At 41.3% G+C, this 25,550-nt stretch overlaps 1 protein-coding gene across 2 annotated transcripts in view; it reads left to right on the top strand.

Moving 5' to 3' along the window:
• The first annotated feature begins 1,126 nt into the window (after window positions 1–1,126).
• The window catches only part of stau2 (staufen double-stranded RNA binding protein 2), an 87,921-nt gene continuing 63,497 nt past the window's right edge, over window positions 1,127–25,550 (top strand). Inside the window, exons 1-6 of one of the 2 annotated variants that reach the window (XM_084340613.1) lie at window positions 1,127–1,201; window positions 2,938–3,145; window positions 4,419–4,549; window positions 4,874–5,033; window positions 7,432–7,567; window positions 23,121–23,280. In XM_084340613.1, coding sequence (XP_084196739.1) covers window positions 2,947–3,145; window positions 4,419–4,549; window positions 4,874–5,033; window positions 7,432–7,567; window positions 23,121–23,280 — 786 coding nt within the window. In that variant the 5' untranslated portion in view covers window positions 1,127–1,201; window positions 2,938–2,946. Of the gene's footprint in view, window positions 1,202–2,937; window positions 3,146–4,418; window positions 4,550–4,873; window positions 5,034–7,416; window positions 7,568–23,120; window positions 23,281–25,550 lie in introns of both variants that reach the window. The other variant, XM_084340612.1, reaches the window with a different exon arrangement.

Here is a 25,550-nt window from a genome sequence, read left to right as displayed (position 1 = left end):
CTTAACACAGTAAGACTTGTCAAATGAGATGCACAATTCAGTTTTTTTGCCTTCTCCTGACAATACTTTAAAGAAGAAATTCAAACTCAGAATTGTAATATTTACAATATTAATGAGGTAATAATATAAACCACAACTGAATAAACAAGCTGTTCTCAGAGAAAAATAAGGTCCCCAGATCACTGTTTGAAAGGTGGCAGGGTGTTGAATTGTGTTGTCCTTTAAGGTCAGTTTGTTTATTCGGTTTATTGAGTGACAAAAACAAAGAGTTTGTTTATTTAGTTTGTTTGGGCATTAAAAAAATCAGTCAATGAAGATCTTTCTCTTCTGATTAAAATGTCATCCCCAAAACTACATAGTGCACCTTTAATTATTTAATAAATGGTTCTCACTGGAATTTATGTGGGCCTTCTCCAGCTGTGGGACCCCAGAATCACCTCCACCAAATAGTTTTGAAATATCAACATTTAGCTGAATGTAGTTTGGTCAAACAGAATACAGACCTGGTGAGACACTCAGCTGGTAGGCCTCTTCATTTAACACCAAGGCAAACCTCTGGCCTCGGAAGTGCCCTTGAGCAAAGGTGGTAAATCCAACCTGCAGTTGGGAGTTTTGCTCTCTGGGTGGTCATGTATTCTCTGAAAACAAAACAAAAAAAACAGTTTTATAATGAACTTAATAACTAAACTCACTCAATGAAGAAGCTTCTCGGAGAAAGAATAGGCCAAGTGATTTAATTTTCCAGAGATATAAACACATATCCTTATGTCAACTGTCAGTGCTGCTTGTGCCTGTAAAATGCATCATATGATAAACATAAGACTGGTCTTAAACTAACCTTCATGCACACAGTGTGCAGAGAGGCTCATTTCTGCTCTGAATCAAAGTTGCACTGTTCCAGGCTCTGAGGTAGCAAACCCGGACTGAACCATTCCCATCACCGCGGGGGTGGCTGATTCATTCAAGATTCACTTCAAACTGTAACGCTGCTTAGTTAGCGATATGCAATAGGTGACACTGGCCACATAAACAAAACACAAACTTCATTCATGAAATATCAAGGTGAACTGCCAGTTGCTTGTAATGGGACATTTTGTATTTTTTCCCCAGACTAATAACGTGGTCTGTTCCCTCTTCCATCCAGTTCTCTTTAGTGTTTGCCAATGTCGGAGGTGTAACTGGGGTCTGGCCCTGGACAAAGGTAAAAAATACCCTAAAATATTTGCCCCTTTGTTGTCGGATAGTCTCTGGATTATTCGTCACGCTGTCGCCAGTTCGTATAGGCTGTTGCGGCGGACTGAAATCCCCCGGACTTTCGTGGAGGATGGGGCGGTATGGAGATGCTAGCAAGAGGGGTGCTCGGCCGATCAGCCATGATGAGCGTTAACCGGCTAAACTAGCGTTACTGGAGGCGGTTAGACAGTGTATATTCATCAGGGGAAACCACACTGACATATTCGTGACAGCATGCATGCCTGTCAGTTCTGTCGTTTTGTTTTTAGGAGCTGACATTTGCAGGAAATAGCGATTTCTCGTTGGGAACGTTAGCTTCCTTGCTAAGCTGGACACAGTCGAAGCTGTAATGTAGGTTGAGGGGTTACAGACAGCCCTGTAGCTCTGTCAGTCAACCTTAACTCAACACCACCTCCACGGCCAACTTACTGTGCAAGACAGACGTGCCCGCTGGTCGCTGTTTGGCGGTGTGTTTTTGTGCCTGTTGCTGTGAGAGGAAAAGCAAGAGAGATTGTGACCCCGAGAACCTGAGAGGAAGGCAAGATGCAAGCAGGATATAACCAGGAAAAACAATCGATTGCATGCAGCGTGTTTAGGTTTGGGATCAGGGTAAAACTTGCATTTGGTTTTTTTTGGACATGTTAGGTATAAGTTGTGTTCTAGACATGCAAGTGATCTGTTGTTTACACCAGTCCAGTCATGGACCTCAGCTGTTAACAATGGACATGGAGAACACCTGTTGTCATGATTTCAGGGTGAAGCCCAATAAAACATCTGAAACATATTTCAATTGGTCTATGTGACATCTAAAACCTCAAGACATTGATTTTCCCCCCCTTATAGATTTTTTCATGGTGACACTCTGAAGATATTGTCCATCACCTGGAGGTGCTAGGTTCAAAGCCAGCATTTCTGATAGTGTCCAAGTGCAATTTCTCCACTCTCCAGGGGTTCAGTCCTGTGTCTGACCCTTTGCTCTGACCTCTGTGGGGATGTGAAGAGAATTTCCCTTATCCCTTCAGTTCCTGCCACATATTAATGTGGATCAGTAGTGGACTCGTCTTGGCAGGATGTTGTGATACTTTTTTGAATCAAGTTTTTCACATTTTATGTAATCTGTCTTCATCTCTCGCTGATGAAAAACACGTGTAGCATATCATGTTACTAATATTGCATAGCCACGGGCCTGAGTGTAATTGCATCCTCAGAAATATTGCATGCATGCTCACAGAGATAAAGAAGTTGATAGGAGATCTGTTAACTTGTACCGGATTGTTGGACGTCTGCTTCATGCAGGCCTTCGTAGCTCTCTTTAGTGTCGAATAAAATGTGATTGAGCGTCCATTGTCTTGTTCGGGCTGCTATCACAGGATTCTGTCCTTTTTCCGGGGAGCTTAGCAGCAGTAACATGAGCAAAGCTCCTTCAAATAAAGCTTCATTGTCTGGGTGCATTAGCTGCCAGTGGATCAGAATGTGAGATAGGCCCTAGTGCTGCTCGGTTTGAAGTCTGTGCTCCAGGCCCACAGAGATCTGCAAAAGACAGTGAACATCTTTAAATTATGAATTTGATTATTATTATTTTTTTAATCAAACAACTCACATGTTGCTCATTGATGGTCTGTTTAGAGTGACATGATAACAGTCAGAAATGATCAGTGTCCCTCTTAAAACACTTAAAAGTTGTCACTTGTTGTTTGGTTCCAGGAATAGAGCATGGCTCAAGTGAAAGTACAGACCTCAGCACCCCTGGCTGGTCCTGGCCTCTCCCCCGGAGTTCCCCCGACAGCCATGGCCAGCCCAGGATCCCTGGGTCTGCAGCCCTCCGTCAACGGCACAGGCCCGGCCCCCACACCCGCCTGCCCTGCTCCTGCAGTCGGATATGGGGACGCCCCTGTGTCTGCTACATCGCCAGGTAGAACAGCAAAAAAATAGTTTCCCTTCAGGGGAAATTAAGTGGTCCATTAATAGCCATGATAATTAGTTCATTTTAATGATAATAAATAATGAAGTATTTATTTCTCATCTACTGTACATCCTCCAGTTCGAAAAGTAAAAGAGAAGAAGTGTTTCAATGCTGTAAATGTGCTAGCATTGGAAAGTTACTGTGTAGCCGTGGTTGTCATATCAGCATATTACTTGTATGTCAAGAGAGCATATTAATTCAAACTACAAATAAAATCATATCATCAGAATAGACCTCGCTATTTTAAGACCTGTCTTTTCTATTCTTGACTTGCTTTGGATAGAGGTCAATTGTCAGTGGTGAAGGGTTACACTCACCAGCGGCCAAGTGTTATAGCTGCATGTGTAATGTGTTGCTCTATAAAAGAAAAAAAAGATATCAAACAAAAAGATAAAAGACCTGCAGCCCCTTACCTCCCCACTGCCCATAGGTATAATCTTAAAGTACTGATAACCCTGGTAATATTTCTCATCATTAAACTGATTTCACTATAAGCCTCGAATCACAAGAACTAGCCTGTAAGATCCTGTAGCTTTCAGAGAAATTAAAAGAACACACCGGAGCCCCTGCCCATCTGCTAACGAATGAATATTTCTTGAATAAGTGATCGTGCCTCTTCTACAAATTGGCTCATTTGTGTAGTGAGTGTTTTGAATTTTGTCCCTTGATGTGAGAATTACATGTGTTATACAGCATTTCTGTCATGTAAATGCTGCAAGAGATGCATGCTACAATAAATGAATATCCCATTCCAGACGTGATGTTACACTTTATCAAAATATAACCATTATCATAAAAAAGGGCACTTTATAGTTTTGGAGAAGAAATTTAAACTCAGAATTTCGATATTTACAATATTAATGAGGTAATAATACAAACTCAGAAATATTTATTTTTCCATAACTGAATGAACAAGCTGTTCTCAGAGGACAATAAGGTCCCAGAACACTGTTGGAAGCTAGAAAGTTGGCAGGGTCCGCCAAATATTAAACAAAGTAAAGCAGTATGAGATTGTGTTGTCCTTTCGGATCATTTTGTTTATTCAGTTTCAATTGGTAAAAAAGTCATTTAATTAAGATTTTTCTCTTTTGATTAAAATTCTTCCCCGAAACTACATAGCGCACCTTTTAATACATGATCATTGTCCATGTATGTGTTTCTGTCTCTGGTTCTGTAACCCTGTTGCTCAGTGTACCATATATTCCACTGTGCTCTGTTTCAGGCCCACCCCAGGAAAACATGGCAAACCCTAAAGAGAAAACTCCAATGTGTTTGGTGAATGAGTTAGCCCGTTTCAATAGGATCCAACCACAGTACAAGCTCCTCAATGAGAGAGGCCCTGCACATGCTAAGGTAAGGAGTGGGCACATCTCTTTCATAAAATGAGTCACGGTGGCACGACTACAAAAGTACCTATTGTGAAAGTTTAAACCACTTGATTCAGAAAGTCTCGGGATTATGTTGAGTTGTATTTTGAAATGAGCAAACAGTAGTTAAACTTACATTCATGTTGAGCCATCACATGTTTATTTATAGCATTTCCTCCTGTGATGATGCTTCAGGTTTTTGAGTACTTTTCACGAATGAATATCGGTCATGCAGAATACAGTTCCAGAGGGATGTTGGTAAAAATGTTCTGTCGGGTGATGTCTCTCCCTCTGGGCTTCACTGTTCCAGATCTTCACGGTGCAGCTGACTCTTGGGGAGCAGGTGTGGGAGGCAGAGGGCACCAGCATTAAAAAGGCCCAGCACTCCACAGCCGCCAAAGCGCTGGACGAGAGTATCCTTCCCAGGCCAGCGCCCCGCTCCCCTAAAGTGGACATCAACAGCAACCCAGGTACAGCAGCCCCAATGAAATCACATTGTAGTGTTGACTAAGAAGGATTACATTAAAACCAATTGTTACTAATGTACTAGGCCCCTAATAGCTGGTATTATACAGGTGCAAAATAATTTAACGGCAGATCGAATTGGTAAAAGAAAAACAAGTTTGTCATCAGTGTTGCTCTAAATGCCGGAAGTGTGAAATAGTTTGTGTAAATGGAGACCAACTATGGTGCAAACACCACTAATCCATGTCTACTTTAGGTGTAATACTTTTAATTAACTGAGAAATTGAAAATAGAAACACTTTTACTTGTGCTGTGCCTCAGCTTCAGCAGCTGATAACAGATGCTTCCAGCAGTAGCCAGACAAATCAAGACGAAAAAATAATGACCTGTCAGAAAAAAAGTGTTAAGCTTCTCATTAAGGATATAAATAGTAAGTTTAATTTTCAGAGCAGGAAAGTTGATTGCAGCTCCTACTATTGATTCTGTATTTTAACTATGCTAAGTACAACAACAGGCACTTCTGGGTAGTCGATTTGCATAGCGGAGGTCTTTGACATCAGCAAACTTTTTTATTTCTGTCATTTTCAGCCGTAACTGTAATGTTTAAAGATACACAGTCAAACACGATAGTCCAACCTATCTGATGCTCCTGCTTGGCCTAGTCTATATAGTCATCAAGCTGTCATCTTTAGTCTGTGGCCCAACAGGTGAATTAAGTCCCCAATGTAAACTCAGTGAAAGTGTTGCTCACATCAGACATGCATTTTTGATTAAGAAGATGTATGCACTTTGAAATAGCATCACGAAAAAAGACAGTTACATTGTATGTAAGCTACTGTGTGATCTAGGGGTTGAACAAAGAGCATATAAGTTATGCAGCATTGTCACTTAAATGTGTGAGAGTCGATGAGGTGGTAATAATAGTAGTAATTTATGGAATTGCACATTACTTGTTACATACTGTGTATGCATAATCGCAAGCTGACAGCTAACAGAAGCCGCGATAAGATATGAAAGTGAAGGTGTGGTGTGTGTAATACACGTGCACACATAGGACCCGTGGACATGCAGTTGATGGGGCGAGATGTTTAAGAGCAACAGTGCTGCTTAAAGCCAGTCATTGGTAGTGCTATCAGTGCAAAATATTCCAGCTAGCCTTGAGTTGACATTAACAGACGTTAACTGTAGCATGTTGGGCCAGGTATCAATGACATCTCAAACCGAATTCACCAGCATTCAACACAGAATTAAAAAATGTTTTGTGTTGTTACAAAACGTAATTCTTGTCTGACCTCTCTGTATCATGTAACTGTTCAACAAACAAGCTGATGCAGAAAGTTTTACTAAATATGTTGAGTCATGTTGTGGATGCCTGAAGCGGTTTTCCAATTCGGTGTTATGGTCCAAGCATTCATGAACATCGGAGCTGTTCTTTCAGGTTGCATTACTGCCCTCTACTGTCCTTTTTTTTTCTAGAGCTAAATGTGAAATAAAGTATATCCAGTTGGAGGTAGCCTCTAAAGTCACTTCAGAAAGCAGTGTTTTACTTTGGGACGTCACTACTTCCCATGTGCCTGTGTAATCATAAAGAAGAGGGGGAAGGTTAAGGGTGAATTATTAATGGAGAGCTTCAGGATTTTTAATTTTCACCTGGAGGACTTTGGTTTCCAGGTGTAACCCTCAAACCACTGGCTATATTTAGATAATCCATGTTCAGACCAAAGCTAGCACAGACCCTCTCAATAAAGCCTAAGTGCAGGCTTATGTTTTTGTCTCTGGCCAAATTAATACCACTAGCCTGTCTTACCTCCCCTGCCCTCTATGGCATTGTTGTAGTGAAAGACCTCATAGTCAACCTCTTAATGGGATTAAGAAAGCCCTGTGATAGGTTATGCAACAACAGTGGGGAGCTGTGGGATTAGCAGTCGGACAGGTAGGAAAGTTCTGCAGTTTAGATTGAATACAAACATCCTCATATTTTAACTTGTCAAGTCAGTTGATGCTCCTGTGTTATAATTTAAAAAGTGAATTTGGAGATTTAGAAACATTTTTTAATTTTTTTGGTAACCTCAGTTATTAATAGTGTGCGACTATTTTGGCTGCACATGCACCCAAAATTCTGTCAAGTGAGATTTAACATTTTCATTGGTCACACTGGTGCGCCTGAAATAAAGCAGATAATTTCTTTAAATCGCCATTTCTTGTTTTGTGTATTGAAGTAAAGTTATATTTGCAACTTTTATTCCTGTTTACAGTCTTTGAATGTATTATTAGGTGCACCTAAAGTTACGTGCTGCTGAACCTGGATGAAAAATTTAGGTGCACCAGTGTGAAAAGTGATGAAGCTGGAGCTCAATCAATTTTTTAACTCTTGGTATTTAACTACAGATTTCTGTTATACAGGCAGTATAACACCCACAGTGGAGCTGAACGGTCTAGCCATGAAGAGAGGGGAGCCAGCTATCTACAGACCTTTGGATCCCAAGCCCATGCCCAACTACAGAGCTAACTACAACTTCAGAGGGATGTTCAACCAAAGGTGAGCTCCAAAAACTGAACTGCTGACCATTTCAGTCCCATAGCTATTTAGCGACACTGAGTTTTTGTTTCAACAATCGGTAGATTCAGTTGACAAACTACTTTGCACTACTGCATCTAGGAATGTGCCATATGACCAAAATCTCATATCATAGTAAAGGTAATTTTATTTAGAGAAATACAAATGATACTGTACAGTAGTAATAATAATGTAAAAAACACAAAAATCACAGTATTATTTTAAAAATACAATATTTCAAAATAATCATGAATACACTAGACATTCATTTAAACTACGGTAGGCTAATAAAATCACAATAATACATTTCATTATATAATAATAATAATCCTGCATTCACGAGATATGTACATTAAAAATTAATAAGCCAATGGAACCATAATAAACTTAAGATATTCTTTATAAAACTATTGAAATGATAACGTCTTTATGAGGGTGATGACGGTGTTCATTCGATATCTCCCATTCTTATCAGTTTATTATTCATTATCAGTATAAAATACTTCCCTACCCTAATTTCCTTCTACTTTCAGTTAAAAATAAAAAAATCGATGAACGCTTTAATCTTTCTCATTCATTCTCTGTTTACATGTGACGTATCACACACTGGTTGCCTCGGCAACAGTCAATAAACTTGCTGCTGGTCAGCTGTCAAGCTCTGGCTTAAACAGCTAAAGTTTAACCATTTATGTTCTATTGACTATTGATGTTCAGATTTTACAATAAAGACTCGCATATGGCAAGCAAGCACCCACATACTCGTTAAGGATGCTAAACTAACACAAATATAAATGAGCTTTAAGATTCATCCGTTATAGTGCGGACATGGTCTTGATATATTTTGGATGGCCTCAAACTGCATTGTTTCTTTGATCCCACTGGCTCAGATGTGTGTCAGACGTGGCCCTCCACTCCATATGTTTTCTAAGCTGATGAATGTGGTGCCCTCATGGGGTCCCTTTGCACTCAGTCTCTGTCAACTTCCTTTCTTTGCCTGTTTTTTTTTTTTTTTTTACTGGAGCCATCCAGCCATTTCCAAAACTCCATAAAAATGCCACAGAGGTGCAATTAATGATCCCTCAGTGAAGGAATGTTTTTCAGGAATTTGGATGTGTCGACTTACCTAACACAAGATCCAGGTACACTGTGGCCACTTTTTGTGTCTCTGAGACAACTTCAAGAAAATCAGAAACTATTCTAAAGAGTGTTGTGGAAGATAAATGGGTACATCTTTTCCCTGTGTTTAGTAGGCGAGGCATAAATGTTGTCACAGTTTCATGTCTTAAAATGATAGGCTTAGATTTTGTTACTAGTTTAATGAAATGTCAGCCTAATATAAATATTTAAATCTAGTAGTTTATGGTGTTTTTTTAGTCTTCTAAATATTATGATATCGTTTTAAACACAGATGCAAAGTGAAATAAGTTGTGTGGATACAGTTTACAGAGCAGTGTCGCTCCAGAGCCATGGCAAATACCATAAATCCAGTATTCTGCATAAGTTTATATGCATGGAGTTATTTTCCGGAGACGTAATGATCCCCCTCCAGATGGCAGTGTTTCCTCATTTTAAAAATCCCGTAGCGCTGCCTTTCTAAGGTGATTGAGCACCCATTTTGTAACAGGCAAGGTAAGAATATAGTGAGTTTAATACAGGTTTCATAAGTATGGATCTCTGCAGTGTAATCTGTAGTGTTTACATGCAAAGCTTTTCTCATTAAAAGCACTAAAAACAGGAGACCCGACAGACAAGGCTGCATGTCTGTTTAGCTTTTTATGTAAACTTTGGCTCATTAAAGCCCTGTGCTAAGGTGTTCTGATGCCAAATGTGTGGGATTTATTTTAAAAATGTGGATATGTTGCCAGAAGAAGTCAGTGAATCAGTTGCAGTGTTGGGTAACAGCGAGTCTCGTCAGCAGACAGTCTAGCATCTGGCTCACATCTTCCACTATTTGATCCATGCAGGAACAAACAGGGGGTGAAAGACGAATGTCTGTGGGGTAGAGGAGAAAATCTGTTTTCCAGCATCTGTCTGTCAATGTCATACGTCACAGTGATGAGTTTCTAAGAGACAGGCCGTGTCTATTTCTCATGGTCTGTTTTGTTTTCTTATGCCACTTTGTAAGGAAGAGAGTGGGGTGAGGGGATGTGTGTGTGTGTGCAACAGAAAAGCCACAGGAGTATATATTATCCCAAGGTCACTTATGTTTTCATCAGGTCTCTTTCTTTCAGTGTAGTCGAGCCCCGGATTAATGAAAGCGAGACCTTCTGAATATGAATTCTGTTCATCAGACGACTGACTATGTGGCGGAGTGGCAGGCCATATCTATAATCAGTCACCTTAATGATGCTGCGGGGAAACGAAGGTTTCCATATGCCCATGTCCTTACCTATTATGATGAATAAGAGTGATCCGGAGTCATGTTGATGGAGAATCAGACCATTAATAGGGCAGCCTGGCTCTGATCCATCAGCGCTCTAATCACCACAAAGACCAGTATTGATTCATTCAGAAAGTGCCCTGATGAGAAAATATGGCGATAATATGAAATGTGCATTTATCAGCGTCTTAATGAATCTTATTTATGGCGAAGGGCCTGCGCATAATTTCTGACCATCCAAGTCAGCGTTAAATAAGAGATACATCTCTGTTGTCAGAACCATACCATTGTTCATGCTCAAGTACTGGAAATGTCAGAGTTTCTGTTATTTGGTAACGACCGTTTTTTATCAGTAAAATCCGTCCAACATATTTTAATTTCTCCAGCTATATTGTCCAGTGAAAATAATTCTCTTTAAGCACAATCTGAATTGCATAAGGTCAGTAAGCCATTCTTGAGAAAAATAGGTGATTGTTGAGTCTCATTCCCAGCATCTCAAATACTGAGCCTTTACATCTGTTGATGCTCAGCGGTCTCTGTGAATTGTTCTTTAGCTCAATGAACTGACAATATTTGACCAGAATTTTCTAACATCTGTCCGGGACAGCACGGGGACAGGCAACAGAAACTCTGGAACGTGCTCTGAATGATAGATGTTTTTCAGCTTATTCAATCAGTTACTGAGCTGCTGTGTAACATTATATGAAAATTCAGCCCAAATGATTCACATAAATAATTATTGAATCAAGGAAATATTTTTGTTATCAAGAAATGTGGTTACGTCAGCCGTGTGTGGACAATCCCAGACTTGCGTGTTATCGTTGGAACACCTGATTCCGATGACTCAACTGGGCTCACCCAGCCGTCTATCCATGGCGCTCCCATCTTTCCCCTTGCTGCTCTGATCCCAGGGGGGTGGGGGCGCCTGCATCCTGCATTCTGTCAGAGTTGGAATTTGGATAGGACTTTCCCTGTTGGAGCAAAGCAGAGCAGTCAGAAGCCGCCCACCTGCACCGGGCCCTCATTTGGTTATGACCATATACGTTGTGTCAGCTGGAAGAATAGTGGGCTGAATGACTGGGGGTGCTTTGCTCTGTGACATTTCCTCCTGTGATGATGTTGAGATACCGAGCTGGTCGTCACTGCTTTCTCTGCAGGAAACCGAGAGGAGGTTTCTGTCACTACAGTAATGTAGTGTTGACTAGTCTGGAATTGTACACCAATAGGAGCATATATAATAAAAAATAAAAAAATCAACACTGTATGCCACCTGCCCAGTAGCATACAGCAGACAGACAAAGGTAGAGACTGGCCAGTGAAGGTATTCCCTAAAAGCCCACTTACATCTGGCTTTTGTCTTCAGTGAAAAAGGGTCCAGTCTGTGTTGATTCAGAATGTCAACTAACTGCAGTGGTCACAGGTATTTAACGGCTCCGTTCCGCCATGATGGAAACATGACACTCCGGTGGACACGGTAACTGTCACCCCTATTCCGGCGCGATGCAATGATGCGGTTTGAAGTTTTGGACGTTGGTGTGTAAATAGTTTTCCATTTGTCTCCGTTCAAGCAGCACTCGAACGCCATTCATTTGCCGTAAGTTTGTGTAAGTGTGATTGAATCAAAAGAAGTAAAAAAGTAACCACTGTAACATTATCCGTGGCATCCATGCTGTTTTATTATGTTCCTGTTCGAACGGAGGGGCAAACTTGTTCCCTGTTCATCGCCTATTTTTAGTGAGGTTGCCCACGTTAAATATATGCACTAATTTTGGTGTAAAAGTGACATTACGCTGCTGTATAAACAGAAGTTTTTCCCAAGAGTTGTTCGAGACCAAACCAGAGTAAAAAGGAGAGTGAATATCAGACTTGACTGCAGATGTATGCGTCCGTGTCATCTGAATGTGTTTGGCACATTGGCCATATCAACTTTATGTGATGGTAATATGCCACTGTTGTAGTATAGCTAGTGGTGCTGCCCCCAAATGGCCAACAAATCAGTTAATACAGGTTAAATGAAAAAAATCTGGGAATGAACAACCTGTTTAGGCTAGGGTTTGGAGTATTAAAAAAAACGTGTGGATATCATCATCAAAATTCATAATTAAAAGTAGGATTGTTTTTATAAACACTTCAGTTGGTGATTTATTGTCTATTTGTGGCTTGATCATCAGCTTTTTTTCCGTTTTATGAGCTGTTGTCTTCATGTTGTCAGTATAAATCTAGTGCCTTCTGCATGCATTGTGACCTGAAACCAATCTTAAGCCACACTAGTATTTTTCAATGAAAAACATAACATACAGATATCAATAATGTTAAATACATGACTGATTGCTAAGTTTGGCTTTTGAATTTTGCACATAAAGTGTTAAATGCACTATGGCTGCATTCTAGGTTAGCCTTATAACTACATGGCTGTGTCCTTGTAAAATCAATGACACAAGAGCATATGCCTTAGTGACGCAGTGTGTGTATGTACATGCTCGTGAAAGACATATAAAGAGACAGTTGCCATGGAAAGATACTTATCCTTGAAAAATGAATACCTTTCTCATGCCTACAGGGCATCAGAATAACACCAGACAGCAAAACCCACGCACACACACGCGCACACACACACTCAAAAGAGCACGCACACATGCACAGGTGTACTTTGTCATGTACATCTCTAATTGGACCAACCCTGCTCACTTAAAAGGCAAATCTGCCCATGAGCGCTTTTCTATATTCAAAACTTGCTCTCATCTCCTCCTATGTAGAGATATCAGATTATACTGTGAGGTCCCCTTCACACATGCCCTGGCCTTTCTTTTTCTTTTCTTTTTTTTTCTTTTTGCTCACTTTCTCTCACTCAAGTTAATTTTTTGCATATAGCTTACGGTCCCTGTTGGGCTGTACAGTCCCATACTGCCTAATGGGGACACTGTGTGCTCTTGCGTCCACTCAAGCATGCCACAGATATGGTTTCTCTTATCCGCCCCATCATCACCGCTGTCCAAAAACAAAAGGGAGCTGCCAAAGCCCACAAGGTAGAAACTTCAGGGGAATAACTTTTTATTACACAAAAAATGGCAATGTATCTGCGTACATCAGTAAATCAAGATGCATCTCCTCTGATCGTTCCTAAATCACCATCGGCGACATGCCAGAACAAAGGATAATCTGTCCAAATTGTACAAATGGGTGTAAACTCATAAAGCTGTGTTTTATTGAGTGCACTGGTGGGGGTGGAGGAGTGGAATACAGGTCCAACATAAACAAATGCTCAGAATGATTTGTGCTTAACAGACTCAGTGACACAGAAGTCTGGTCTCTCCTTTCATCTCCTCTCCTCTGAGTGGAGTTTGGTGTTTGTGTATCCCTGTGTGTCCTCCTCTCCTCTTTTGCCTTGATGTATTGAATGTAAAAATGAACCTGAGAACACTACGTATGAAGCAGGTTGCATCGGTAGAAAGTCAGACGACTAGGTGGGTTTCTAAGAACTGTATGTGATCTGTATGTTTGTAAAGAATACACAACATGCACTTATACCTTTTCCCAAGAAATTCAACCCTTGTTTTTTTTTTGTAGTATTCAAAATGAATTTTCTCACCACCTGGGTCGCTGTGCAGTATCATTGCTGAGCCGTCAAGAGAACGCACGCTAACTTGTCGGCACGCACCAATCTCCTATTTCCCGGCGCATCATCTCTGCAGCATAGCGGCAATTTTATCACCTTAATCCCCTCTGTTGGCAAATCCTGGCTACTGTACCTTGACGGCTTCTCAGCACTTGCCAGAGTGGTTTGTGATTCAAACTCTTGGGCTCACCCTTTTTTGTAAATGGCATCATTTTGCAGCTGTTGTTGTGAGTTTACATACTTTGCCTCGGTTTCTGTAATTCTGAGAGGGAGGACAGGTTCCCTTTTCTTGGGAAACTGTTTCCTAAGTTAAACCCATGTCACACCACAATCACTAATCAGTCGTGTGTGGTTGGATGTCTCACTGGAAGAAATTTATCACAAATATGTACTTAGTGTACTTTGGTTTGCATCATCCCAGCAGCAGACACACTGTTGGATGCCTTTCAGAGTTTACACTGCCATATTCCTGTTAGGAGGCCTGTCATCGTGCATCATTATAATACTTTACAGAGCAGGGAAAGTCAAAACAAAGTTTGTTCTGTTAAGTGATGCTGCACTTCTTCTTTGGTGGTCCTACCAGATGAGAGCCGACAAGGAAATAAGGGAATCTGAGCAACTGTATTTAACATCGTCTAATAGGTTTGTGTTGCGTTCTCAGCAAAAGAAAACCACACTTCAGCTCAAAATGAAATCACACATTTTGAGGGTGTTTCAGTGTGGTAGTTTCTTGCTTATCTGAGTTTCTGTGGCATTGTTCTCATCTGACCTTGAATGAATCAGACTAAAGAAGTAAAGAGAATTGAACCAAATGAACTAGAATGTGCCAGCTCTTAATAAATTGACTAATTAGCGTATTTTTTAGTCACTAAATTGGCTGTTTTTTCTTTTCTTTTCTTTTTTCGCCATGTCTGCTGTTCTCAATACTTGTTTTACTTGGCTATCGATACACCTGTACCAGCTTTTCCAACAGCAAGTTGACACACCCCTTCAGTGCCCATAGGTGAGAATTAAATTCACTTGGACACAGTTGTGCTTTACACAAAGTACACTACCTTTGTTATATTTGTCTTCTAATAAAAATACACTAAAAGTCAAATACAATCTTCAGATTGGCATTCATCACATTCAGTCTGGACTGCACAGTGATGTTGTTGCAACTAATTTCAGAGGGACTGATTGGAAGCAACTGACTGAAGGACCAAAAAACAGGGAAGAAAATAAGTTGGAGGCTTCTTGCAAAGCAATCAAGTCAGAACAATTTGGCAATAACAAATTCATATTGTATTTTTTTAGAAAATGGCACGGAGGTGTTTTTTTGTTTTTTTCATCTCGTTTTCCCTTCTTCATGACAATGAACATAAAACAGCAGGTCACAATCTAATATTCTTAATGAGGACAGCAGGGTCTGATTTTTAGACTGATCCCCAGCCAGCCGTTCCTCTCAGCCAGCCAAGTCTTAACAGTTGGCACTAGAAGGGCACGAGGGTTAAGAAGTGTTTTTTTCTTTTGCAGTGTCGCATAAATGTACACATGGCGTAATTTGCTTTGCTCATGCTGGCAGGTCGTCTATTACTCACTGATATTTTTCTGATATTCATGCAGTGCCTGTTTTCGGTCAGATGATTAGAGGATAATGCTATTTTCCAGCGGTTGCTTTTATTGCAGCATAATGATATCAGCCCTTGTTTTTTCTTCATGTAGTAACCCCCTTTAGTTTTTTGTCTATAGCGTGCTACCTGTCAGTTACAGCACTTAAAGTCTATCATGGTTGGAAACAATACTTGATGTACGGCCATGACTCGGCAATAAAGTGTGACAGGAGAGCCGGGGTCGGTTTACACGGGGCTGTGACTTCTCGTGAGCCAGTCATGGAAGCAGGACACAGAGGCAGCGCACTGATTACAGAGCTCGCACAAAGAGAGCTTTTATCTCTAGTTAAAAAATGAAACCACAACAAACAGTAAAAACAATGAGCACTGTCAGATTGGACAATTTAATTAAAATAAGTTATGAAACCTCTGTTTTATGCCCAGCGTCTGTAGGCAATTCTTGATAATTAGCTGTTGTCGGTAAAGGCAGTGATATGAGCGTAGACACCAGCTGTCTGCCACCACAGCACTTCATTACACTGAAGGGATATGAAGTGGAAATACATTGCTCCCATGACAGACTTCAAGGAAAACCTACAGAATGTAAGGTTTGGTTATACTGAACTGTAAAATGAGAGCTATAAGTGACCGGTGGAAAGTCTTGGATAGTGAGTCAACACAAAATATTGACTTTTACACATTTTACACAGTGCCATTTTACACTGATTTGATCCGTGTTGGTAACTTTGAAGATTCGAAAAGTTTTAATCACCACAAGATTCACAATCTAATGCAACACTGCCTGTTTGAGTCAGAGCTGCCCCAGGGGGACAGCTGTGGTTTCTCACATCGCGCACACAATTTCTCATTATCACTAAACCTGTTTGTTGCCACTTTCAAACAACTTTTTCACACTTTCTCTGTCTTTCTTGGAACTGTTGAATAATAATCACCTGGAGCTAAACACTGTTTGAAGCTACGCAAACACGACCACAATTTCTGAGCAATTACAGTAGTTATTCTTAACGCCTGTCACCAGGTCGGATTCGACTTATCGGGTTTTATCAAGTCATATAATCAAAGCCAGTTTTTATGGCAGATTTTCACAGCCTGAGGAAAGAAGCTGCTCTGTAGTCTGATAGTACAGTAATGCACTAATGCAAACAAACTTTGTTTCACCATCGTCATCTTCTGTCCATAGAGGCCGCCAGAATCAACAAAAATGAAAGGTCCTTCTAGTAGCTTTAACTAACAGCATAGTTTTTGTTTCTGTACAGTTACAGTTTATTAATTATTACACTCTCATACTATAATTGACTTTGTGTCAATGTGTGCACTATTGATTGTCAGTTTAGTTGACGTTTTAAAGGCTCTTGGTGTTTCTGTGACCCACTGAAGTTGCTGTCATGGTCTTTTCAGAAGAAAGCAGAGAGTTTTTGCACTGAGAACGGCAACATTTCGTTGCTACCAGGTCTCATCAGGCTCAATGGCCAACACACCACCTTTGCCTTTATTATACTCCCAAATGCAAAACGTACAGCTGCAGAAACTGTGAAGGCCAGTTCGTCCGGAATCCACTTGGAAAACACCTTCCACACATGCGGCAACGCCTCGTAGCTTGTGGCACGGTCACAACAAATTGGAAGTACACAAACGCCTACGTCTACACCCAGTGGCGGACTCAGGATGTTTGAGTGGCCGGGGCAGAAAAATAAAATGGTACCAGCTGTATGTGGTGGGGCTCTAATGCACAGAAAGTTGTGACATATTTATAGTGAAGAGAGAGCTGTGGCACCCTAGAGGGCACGTAATCAAATTTTCTGCACTGGAAGGGCACCTTAAAGGGCACTTCAGCGCATTTTCCTGTTGAAACAACTTTACCGTGTCTTTCTCTGTTTCGTGTATGACATGGGAAAATATCGCTTAACAAAAGACTGACAAAGAAGTAATTTATATGAAACCACAGCTCCACCATCACACTGAATCCAATCCTCCCATGTGGATAAGTGGTTTCTGACCTCCGACAGGGTCCAAGCAACTTTGAATACAACCCCCTCCAAACATCATGACAGTTGGTGTTTTGAGCACTATGTTTACTTGACTACGTGGGCTGTTTTCTCACACCGCCATGTATTTTCTACATTAGCAGTTGCGTGAGGCAGAAGAGAAGGAAAGCAATCAGTGATGGACAAAGGGAATGAAATATGGAAGTTGGGAGGGAGAGAAAACAAGTAGAGGTCTGACAGGAGATTGGAAGAAAGTGCAGCTGTTGGAGGAGTGAGCCTGTCCAAGTTATTGCATTTCCCAAATCTTTGTCACCCTTTTGCTCCCAGCGCAGCCCCGTCCCCTTTACGAGGCTCTGAGTCAGTTCTGCGTGTTTATGCGTGTGTGTGTGTAATCGTGGTTTAATGCATACAAGCACTTGTGTTTGCATGTGTGGCCAGTAGATGTCTTGGTGGTCAAGCCTAGTGACGCTGGGAGGCAAAGTGGGCCAGTACGCCCCCTCATTCCTGTCCGGTTATTTGTCTGTGTTTGGTTGGCCCAGTTTCTCCAGTCGGCTGCTCTTTTTGGTAGTGGAGTACATATGTTTCAATCCTCAATACAAGATCTACCCACAAGTATGCATTAATTACTTAAAGGCTTTTACCAGTAGCACGCCTTTTAATCAAAACAGGACTACACAATTGAATGCTGGACCACTATTATGTAAAAAGACGTGCAACCATAATGAGTTACTGTTTTCTGACTTGTTTACCCTTAGAGGGCAATGGTGAATGAAATATGAGTGTTTCTCACTGATTTACACATCAAGAAATCAAAGTATACAGATATGAATGACACATTTATCCAATGCCAATTTTTACACTGTTCCACCATCTTGAAAGTGGATGAGTGATGAGCTAAACTGCACTAAAATAAATATAAACATAACATAAACATTTTGTGCAATCCCAGACAAAAGGTGGTGATCCTATTGTGAGAAATGCTAATTTAGTCCATGTCAAAATTCATACAGTCTAAGATATTTTAGCCCAATATCCAACAATGTGACTGCTATTAAGACCCTCATTTACACACCATCAGAATACACTAGACAGCTACCATAGTGCTTCTGCTAAAAACACATTTCCCAACTCGTTCGCTTTGCAAAATCTGCTTTTTATTTCGACTTATTGTCCCTGGCTGCGATCAAGGCTCCTCTTTTTCACAGTTTGTTTTGATTTAGAGAAGTGGCACCATCACAGCGTTTTATTGTTGCATTACATTTTTGTTTTTATTGATTTTTCTAAGTAGAGTACACCAACAAAGCACAACAGATGAGGCACAAAATCAAAGAACTCAATAACACAGACCAGACAGAATGACAGCACCATCGCACAACGAATTTTGAAATACATTATCAAAGCACCAGTCCAAGGCAGAAAGTGACGACAAAAAATCGAAGACTGTGCTTTAAAATGCACAAGCACACCCATTCAAAGATCACTTACACTTTAAACTACAGTGGCACTCAGTAGAGCACACAACAGTCCCCTTTTGTACTCTCTAATACATACCAGCCACTTCAATACGCCTGATTGTTAATCAAGATATATGCATTATTCTGTAAGAAATGAATGAAAATGCAGAAAAGTTCCCTATTTCGCAATGTTAAAGAAAGTTAATGGGGTCTCCTCTGGGCTGAGACCCGTCCTCCATTTAAGTTTTGTGGAAATGCGTTCAGTAGGTTTTTTTGTGATCCTGCCAACCAACCAACAAACAAATCAACGGACACGGGTGAAAACGTGACCTCCTTGGTGGAGGTAATAATGTTGTTGTGCAACATCATCAAAAAATTAGATGCATGCACATGAAATGTTAATATATTACATACCTTAAGGAGTAGCCTGTTTGAAAATAAATGAATAATGAGTGGGGTCTCACTGGGGTCTCTTAACAACCACAGCTGACTTGGCAGATTAAGGAGGGCAATATATCCCACACAAAACTGAATTTGATGTGTTCTCATGGACAAAATGGCAGGTTTATGACTTAAAGGAAGTACAGCATTTGGTTTTGATCGCTGCGGTCGGCATAAGTCTGCCAGCCAAAGCTATTGAAATCTTCACCGCTTCCTATACACTTCCATCTGAATGTCATGTGTTCAGTTACTGGCAACCGCCATTTTCAGTTGCTTCCATTGAAGCATTGCTCGCCATTTTAAGAAATGGAACGACAGTCATCACTGTATATGTACTGAAAATGATGCAGGAGGGTAACCATCACGTCTAAAAGTGAGCAAGCATTCAGAAAACAGTGAAAATCAAGCACAACTTACTCTATAAGGTTAAACATTGTTGGAAAATACTGTGTTTATTACATCTTACATGCAACAGTGAAGCATCATTGTTAACATTATTAGTGGATGCTCATTTTTTATAAAGCAACAGTTGACTATAACACATGACATTTCAGTGTAAATTACAGTATGTCAGTATGTAATTATTATTATTATTAATATTAAATGTTTACATGATTAAAAAATGGTGGCGGAGGGTAGTGATTGTTTAATCAACTAGTTGACTAATCGCACACATCCCTGATGGATCTAGTGGCACTACCTGCTGCTGTGAATGAAAAGATGTTGCAAAATGGTGAAAATGTCAAGATAATCTGCTCGCTCATCTTAGGAACAAGTATACCACATACAGTGAGAAAGTGTGAGCTGTTTTCAGATGGGAAATAGTTTTCGATGCCACAGGAGAAAATAGTTTCCAGTCCAAATGTCACCCTGTCATTCTGTAATAATTGCAATACCCTATCTCCCGTCCCCAGTAGGACTGTGTGTGGGCTCACCTTTGAATGTCTCTGTGTGCCTGTGTGTCTTCACGCACGAGTCTTTGAATGATTAAGATGAATCAGTAACCTTGAGTAATGTGGCCCACATGAAAGAGAGCTGCAGGGAAGCCTCTGATCTCAAAGTTCCATTTGTTACTCACGACTAAAAACTGATGAGTTATCATTTGATTGAGTCGTGGTATTCCCAGCAGATGCACCAAACACACACTCACATCATCAGACAGACACGGTGTTTTTTTCTTTTTCCTTTCTTCCCTTGCAGCAGTGTCCACACCCTCCCTACAGGTGTCCTGGTCCAGTTCCCTCTCTGTAGTAATAATAACAAAAATAATAATTGATAACACAGTCCAGGCATATCCAGCCAGCATGTGCTGATTTTTGTACTGGCCACGGAGCGCTGACGTGATTTTCCCTGCCTTTTTTTTATCTGCACGATTTTGATGTGTGTGCGTGTGCTCGCCTGTGCTCTTGGCTGCCTCGCTTGTGTGTAAGCCACTACTTTCCCACGTTGTGGAGTAGGGTCTCCCACAGGCCTCCCTCCATGTCCCCCTCTCTCTTCTCTCTTTCTTTACTTCCCTCTCTCTCCCCTTCAGTCTCCCTCCTCCTCTCTCTTTCTTATCCTTCTCTCTCTCTCCTCCTCTCTGCACCTGTACTCGGCGCTCCAGCCCCAGCTGCTCCCATCTCAGCTCAGCGCTGTTGGCTGGAGCCCATGTTGCACTTGGCATGTCCTCTGAGACCCTGGGGCCACACTTGACGTGCGAGGGCCAGGCAGGCCCCCGCCCAGGCAAGGCTCCCGTGGCCAGGAGGAGCTGAGAGCAGACGGATGAGAGGAGGGCTGTGGGCTGGAGGAAGACCTGCCGAATTTCTGGGAGTAAAACGCTGACTCATTGTTAGGCCTGCTGAGCAGGAGATTGAGGAAGACGTAAGAGGAAGAGGGGAGGAGATATTAAGGAAAGGAACAGATGTGCTGTTAAAGCAACTTTACGTAACTTTTAAAGCAAATCTTGAGAAAGACGAATACCAACACTTGGAAAACCCAAGCGCCGGTATTCGGGGACCCGGGAATGTGACTCAACAAGCAGCTCTCTCCAGTCACACTTTGTTGCTTTAAGACTTACTGTTAGTAAAGAGTCAGATTCTGGGGAACTTAGTCCACTTGAAGGTTGATTCCAGTTTATTTCAACTTGGGACTTATTTTCTGAGTTTTTGCCATGATTTCTATCAGTTGTGATAACGCTTTACTCATCAAAGTAACTAAGTAACAATGCTACAAGCTCTTGTTTAGATTAGGACTGCCCTAAGGAACCATAAGGTTTAATTTGGCCCACAAAATATTTGTAGTGAAAGAAACATTTAAAGATATAATATGTAGAAATTCACACATCACTACTTCTGGGAGAGGGAAATAGGTGAACCAACTAAACCTAACATGAATAAAACTTTAAAATGTTACCTCATCTGTGAACATTTGTGCCCGAGTCACATCAAATTCTAACAAGGAAAGCGATCATTTGCGTTTATTGGGATTACGCATGCAGTTTTTATCCACCCCAAACAGCCAGATTACTTTATTGTACATTAGCCATGAGCTAACGATAGCGAGCATTGTCAGGTTGATAAACGTGAGTAATCCCAAAAGTTACGAAGTAATCTCTGAGCTATCCTCCCATCTGTAAATGGCTCCAGAGCAGGGCAGAATCCAATGTGACTCCCGGTGTTTATTCTCCAGAGGGTCAGGCTCTTCACCTGAATCTCTGGCCAGCTCTTAGCAGCTGAGCAGCGGCTCTGCAACATTGACACAGAGCCACCTAGTGGCAGAAGAGACATATTGTACTTTTAATGTTTTTTTTTTGTTTGTTTTTTTCTCTTTAATGTCGTTTCATTATTTGAGGTAAAAACGCTTATTATTATTAAACGCAAATTATTCGTTATTTTTCATAATATGAGCATGTTGATGAGAGGGACACTGGGCACAAAGTCGGTCACTTAAGGCAAAGTCGGAACTATAGGACCGTTAAGTTTCGGTTATGAACTTTCAAGGGAAAAAGTTTGAACACCCCTGGTTCAGATGCTGAAATAGGTTCTACGTAAGCCGACAATTCAGCCAAATCATCTGGTGGTAAAATTGAAAGTGAGTCAGTCTGTAAAGTCTGAGGGATGTTCACAGTGGGTAGTTTGGCTCAAAATTATACTGTCGCTCTTGTTTTCTCTTTCACTTTTGGGCTTTGAAATTTGCATGTCTGCCCAAATTCCTATCAAGTATTAAATCCCGCATCTCACGGCTGCTGCCGTGCCAAGTAGGATGTTTTGCTGTAGCAGTACACACAGCTGCATTTCTGAAAAGCTTGTTTTAATTTTCTTCTACATTTCACAAACTATTGATTTTCACTGTCTCATTATAAGCCCAGTGCCTTAATCACACATGAAAATATTTAAAATGTTTTGGCACCAGACTCCATTCAGGATTCCATAAATCTCAGCTGCTGCTGCTGCCGCTATCCATTTGCGTCTACTACATGTTTCCTGTATGTCCTTCTGAATGTAAGAGTAGTCTGGCAGAGAAGAACGAGTACAGGGAGACGGATATTAAAAAAGTTTGGATTACCCTCTCCTCTTGTTAGCTTTCCCACTATTTCTCTTTCCTTGTCCTCGATCCGGCAGACATTCTCAGCCCTTCTCCCCCTGACCCAGGAGGGGGTATCACACACGCGGACTCGCAGACCTCTAAATCTACTCGGTGACAGCTCAGTCCCGCTCTGTCAGGGCCCAAAGAAAGAGAGGAAAATCTATGTTCGGGGCCAGAAGAAAGAGCAGAGGATATATATGTCCCTGTGCTTTGTTTGGCATCCCTGAGCTCAGATTCAATAGCAAGACATTAGTCAAGTGGTTGGCCAACAGTCCATTGTGTAGTAATTGACCCTGATGAAGTGGTGGGCCTTTAATTTGGGAACGGTGTAAACGGTGTGAATTGATATCTTGGCTTATAAACTCAGAGCCTCTCTCTTCCCTTGCTTTTTGTATATATGTCATGTATTTTTATTTTAACATACCAAATAAACCAAATCTTAACATTCCCTTTTTTCCCTTTGTTGCTTCGTTCATTTCCAGGTACCATTATCCTGTTCCTAAGATCTTCTATGTGCAGCTGTCTGTGGGGAGTCATGAGTTCATCGGAGAGGGACGCACCCGCCAAGCAGCCAGACACAGCGCTGCCATGAAGGCCCTGCAAGCCCTGCGCAATGAACCCATTCCTGAACGGCCACCACAGGTAAACACAAGCACTTATAAACAGAAAGGCTTACCGTTAGTTGTTTAACAAGCACTTGGCCGCTTCCCCTCCGAGAATACTTGTCGTTTAAGTACATATTCAGTGTTCCACTCCCTTTGGACCCTTCATCCATACTCAACAAGTAGCCACTCATGTCAGGCATGGATACATATTAACATGAACTGAGTAGTCTTGACTTGTACTCAACATTGGGGCACGCAACCAACCATTTCTTCATAATTTGAATGTTTTGTTGATTAATCTATTGATCACTGGGCCTGTAAAACGTTAAAGATATTCAGTTCTCACGTAAACCTTGAAATCTTACATGATCATAGGTAAGATTTTAAGGTCTGTTGTGACATTTTTCCTTGAAAATAGCTTTAAATTACTTAAACAATGAAGCATTTTGTTGCAGATTAATTTTCATTGTACATGTACGAATGTGGAAACTGTCTGCACGTGTTTGCCCCTTATGAAACCTCCAGCCCACGCACAAAGCTGTTTTCCTTCCAACCTGACGTCCTGTCATTCATTCTGTCCATAAAAGGTCACTCCGCTCTCCACTTAAATTGTCCTCCAATCACTGCAACCTCATCCCTTCAGCACTTCAGTCCCCTTCCGACTGCTTTCACGCCACATGCCTGTTCTCTACCCCCGCCCCTCCTACTTGAAACACTCTTCCCTTAATGAAATGTCAAAGGATTTGTGCTGCTGATCTGTTGATGCTCTCCCCAGAGGCTCTATTAAAAGTGTTGCAGTGGTTTTTTTTTGCAGATACTAAGATGAATGCATAACCAGATTGAATCCAAATCCACCTCAGCTCTAATTACTCTAATGCAGTCCCCACAGTTTAGTTTGCACCTGGCAGGAGTGCATATTCTCCTCATTTTGTCTTTCTTCATTTTCACCTACTCCCAATGTCACTGTACCTTTCCAGAGAGTTTCCCCTCAGGCATGGCTGTTAACTGTTGTTATCATCTCCCACCGGAAATCAAATTACCCCATATCCTCACGGCCTGGCATCGCTGATGGTTATTCAAAACGCTTTGGCTCCTCTCACCTGCCTGACTCGCTGTCTTGTGGCGTCAACCTCCATAAATGTGCTCTTTGTTTGCTGCTGCTTCTGAGTCTTGCTTTACAAATTGAGGCACATTGTGTCTGCAGTATATGTTTGTCTTTCTGTCTCCACACGAGTGTGTGCGCTCTTGCTCGTGTAAGTGTGTGGACGCCCTCAGGCTAAAGGTGTTCCTTGTCACTGCGCTGTCAAACCCTTATTTTCAGGAAGACGGCAGGTAAATGTGGGTGATGCTCTAATTGTCTTGTGTTTATACACTGGTAGAGCAACAATATGTAACCCTAGGAAACACGAAAAACGTAACCCAACTTTACATGACTTCAGGCAATAAAGATTATATAATGAAACTGCTGACTAACTCGTAAATCCGTGTCAGTTGGTTTCGATGTTAGTGATACTATTTGAATTAGGGTAATTAGGATATCTGATATCAGACAAGTGCACTTCCAGGAAGATATATTTAAATCTGTAACCTTCATAATAAGGTTTTTTTATGTTAGTTTGTCTATTGGGAGCCCCTTCTTCTCATCATTTGATCTAGAATCCTTTCGCCCTCTTACGAAATCAATTGCCCATGAGCACGGTTGTGAATGTGAAGCCCTCTGTTCGCCCACAGTCATTGTTCATTCACAGCAGCTCCTTCAGGGTCAGAGTAAATGTCTCAAAGCGTAATATGGGTTCCTCGCCTGCTTACGCTTTTCCCAGAACTCTCTGTCCAGTACTTCTATAAGTGGAAGTCAGATTTAGCCCTCTATTTGTCTTTGTCACAGGAAGGTTGCGTATCTGCTTGGTCATTCAGTTTGCACGCTAATGCACTCCCACAGTCACATGCAGATGCTTACACCCCGGCAGCTTGTTAACGCAGCCTTGAGAGGGGATGCACACTATTAATCACACACATCACCGATAGTGGCAGAAGGGGAGTATAACCATGAAAACCATGAATACATATGAGAGTTCTAATGAAACAGTTCAGTGTAAAACAATGGATGATTTCCCTTTTGACTCACCTCACCGGAGGATACGTGTCTCAGCACAAAGCACACACATGTACATACCTCGCCCATGTGAGGTCTTTTGCCCGGTGCGGTAGGTGTGCATCGCACCACGTGACCGCTTTTCCTGTGAAATCTAAGAGATCTCGCAGTATGAATCATGCATCGTATCGGGTCGCACAATGAGGCACGAGAAG

The sequence above is a fragment of the Pagrus pagrus genome (assembly GCF_965226575.1).
Source record: "Pagrus pagrus genome assembly, chromosome: 20".
Classification (NCBI taxonomy): domain Eukaryota; kingdom Metazoa; phylum Chordata; class Actinopteri; order Spariformes; family Sparidae; genus Pagrus; species Pagrus pagrus.
Note: the sequence above shows the minus strand (reverse complement) of the source record. Positions and strands in the feature narration are given on the sequence as shown.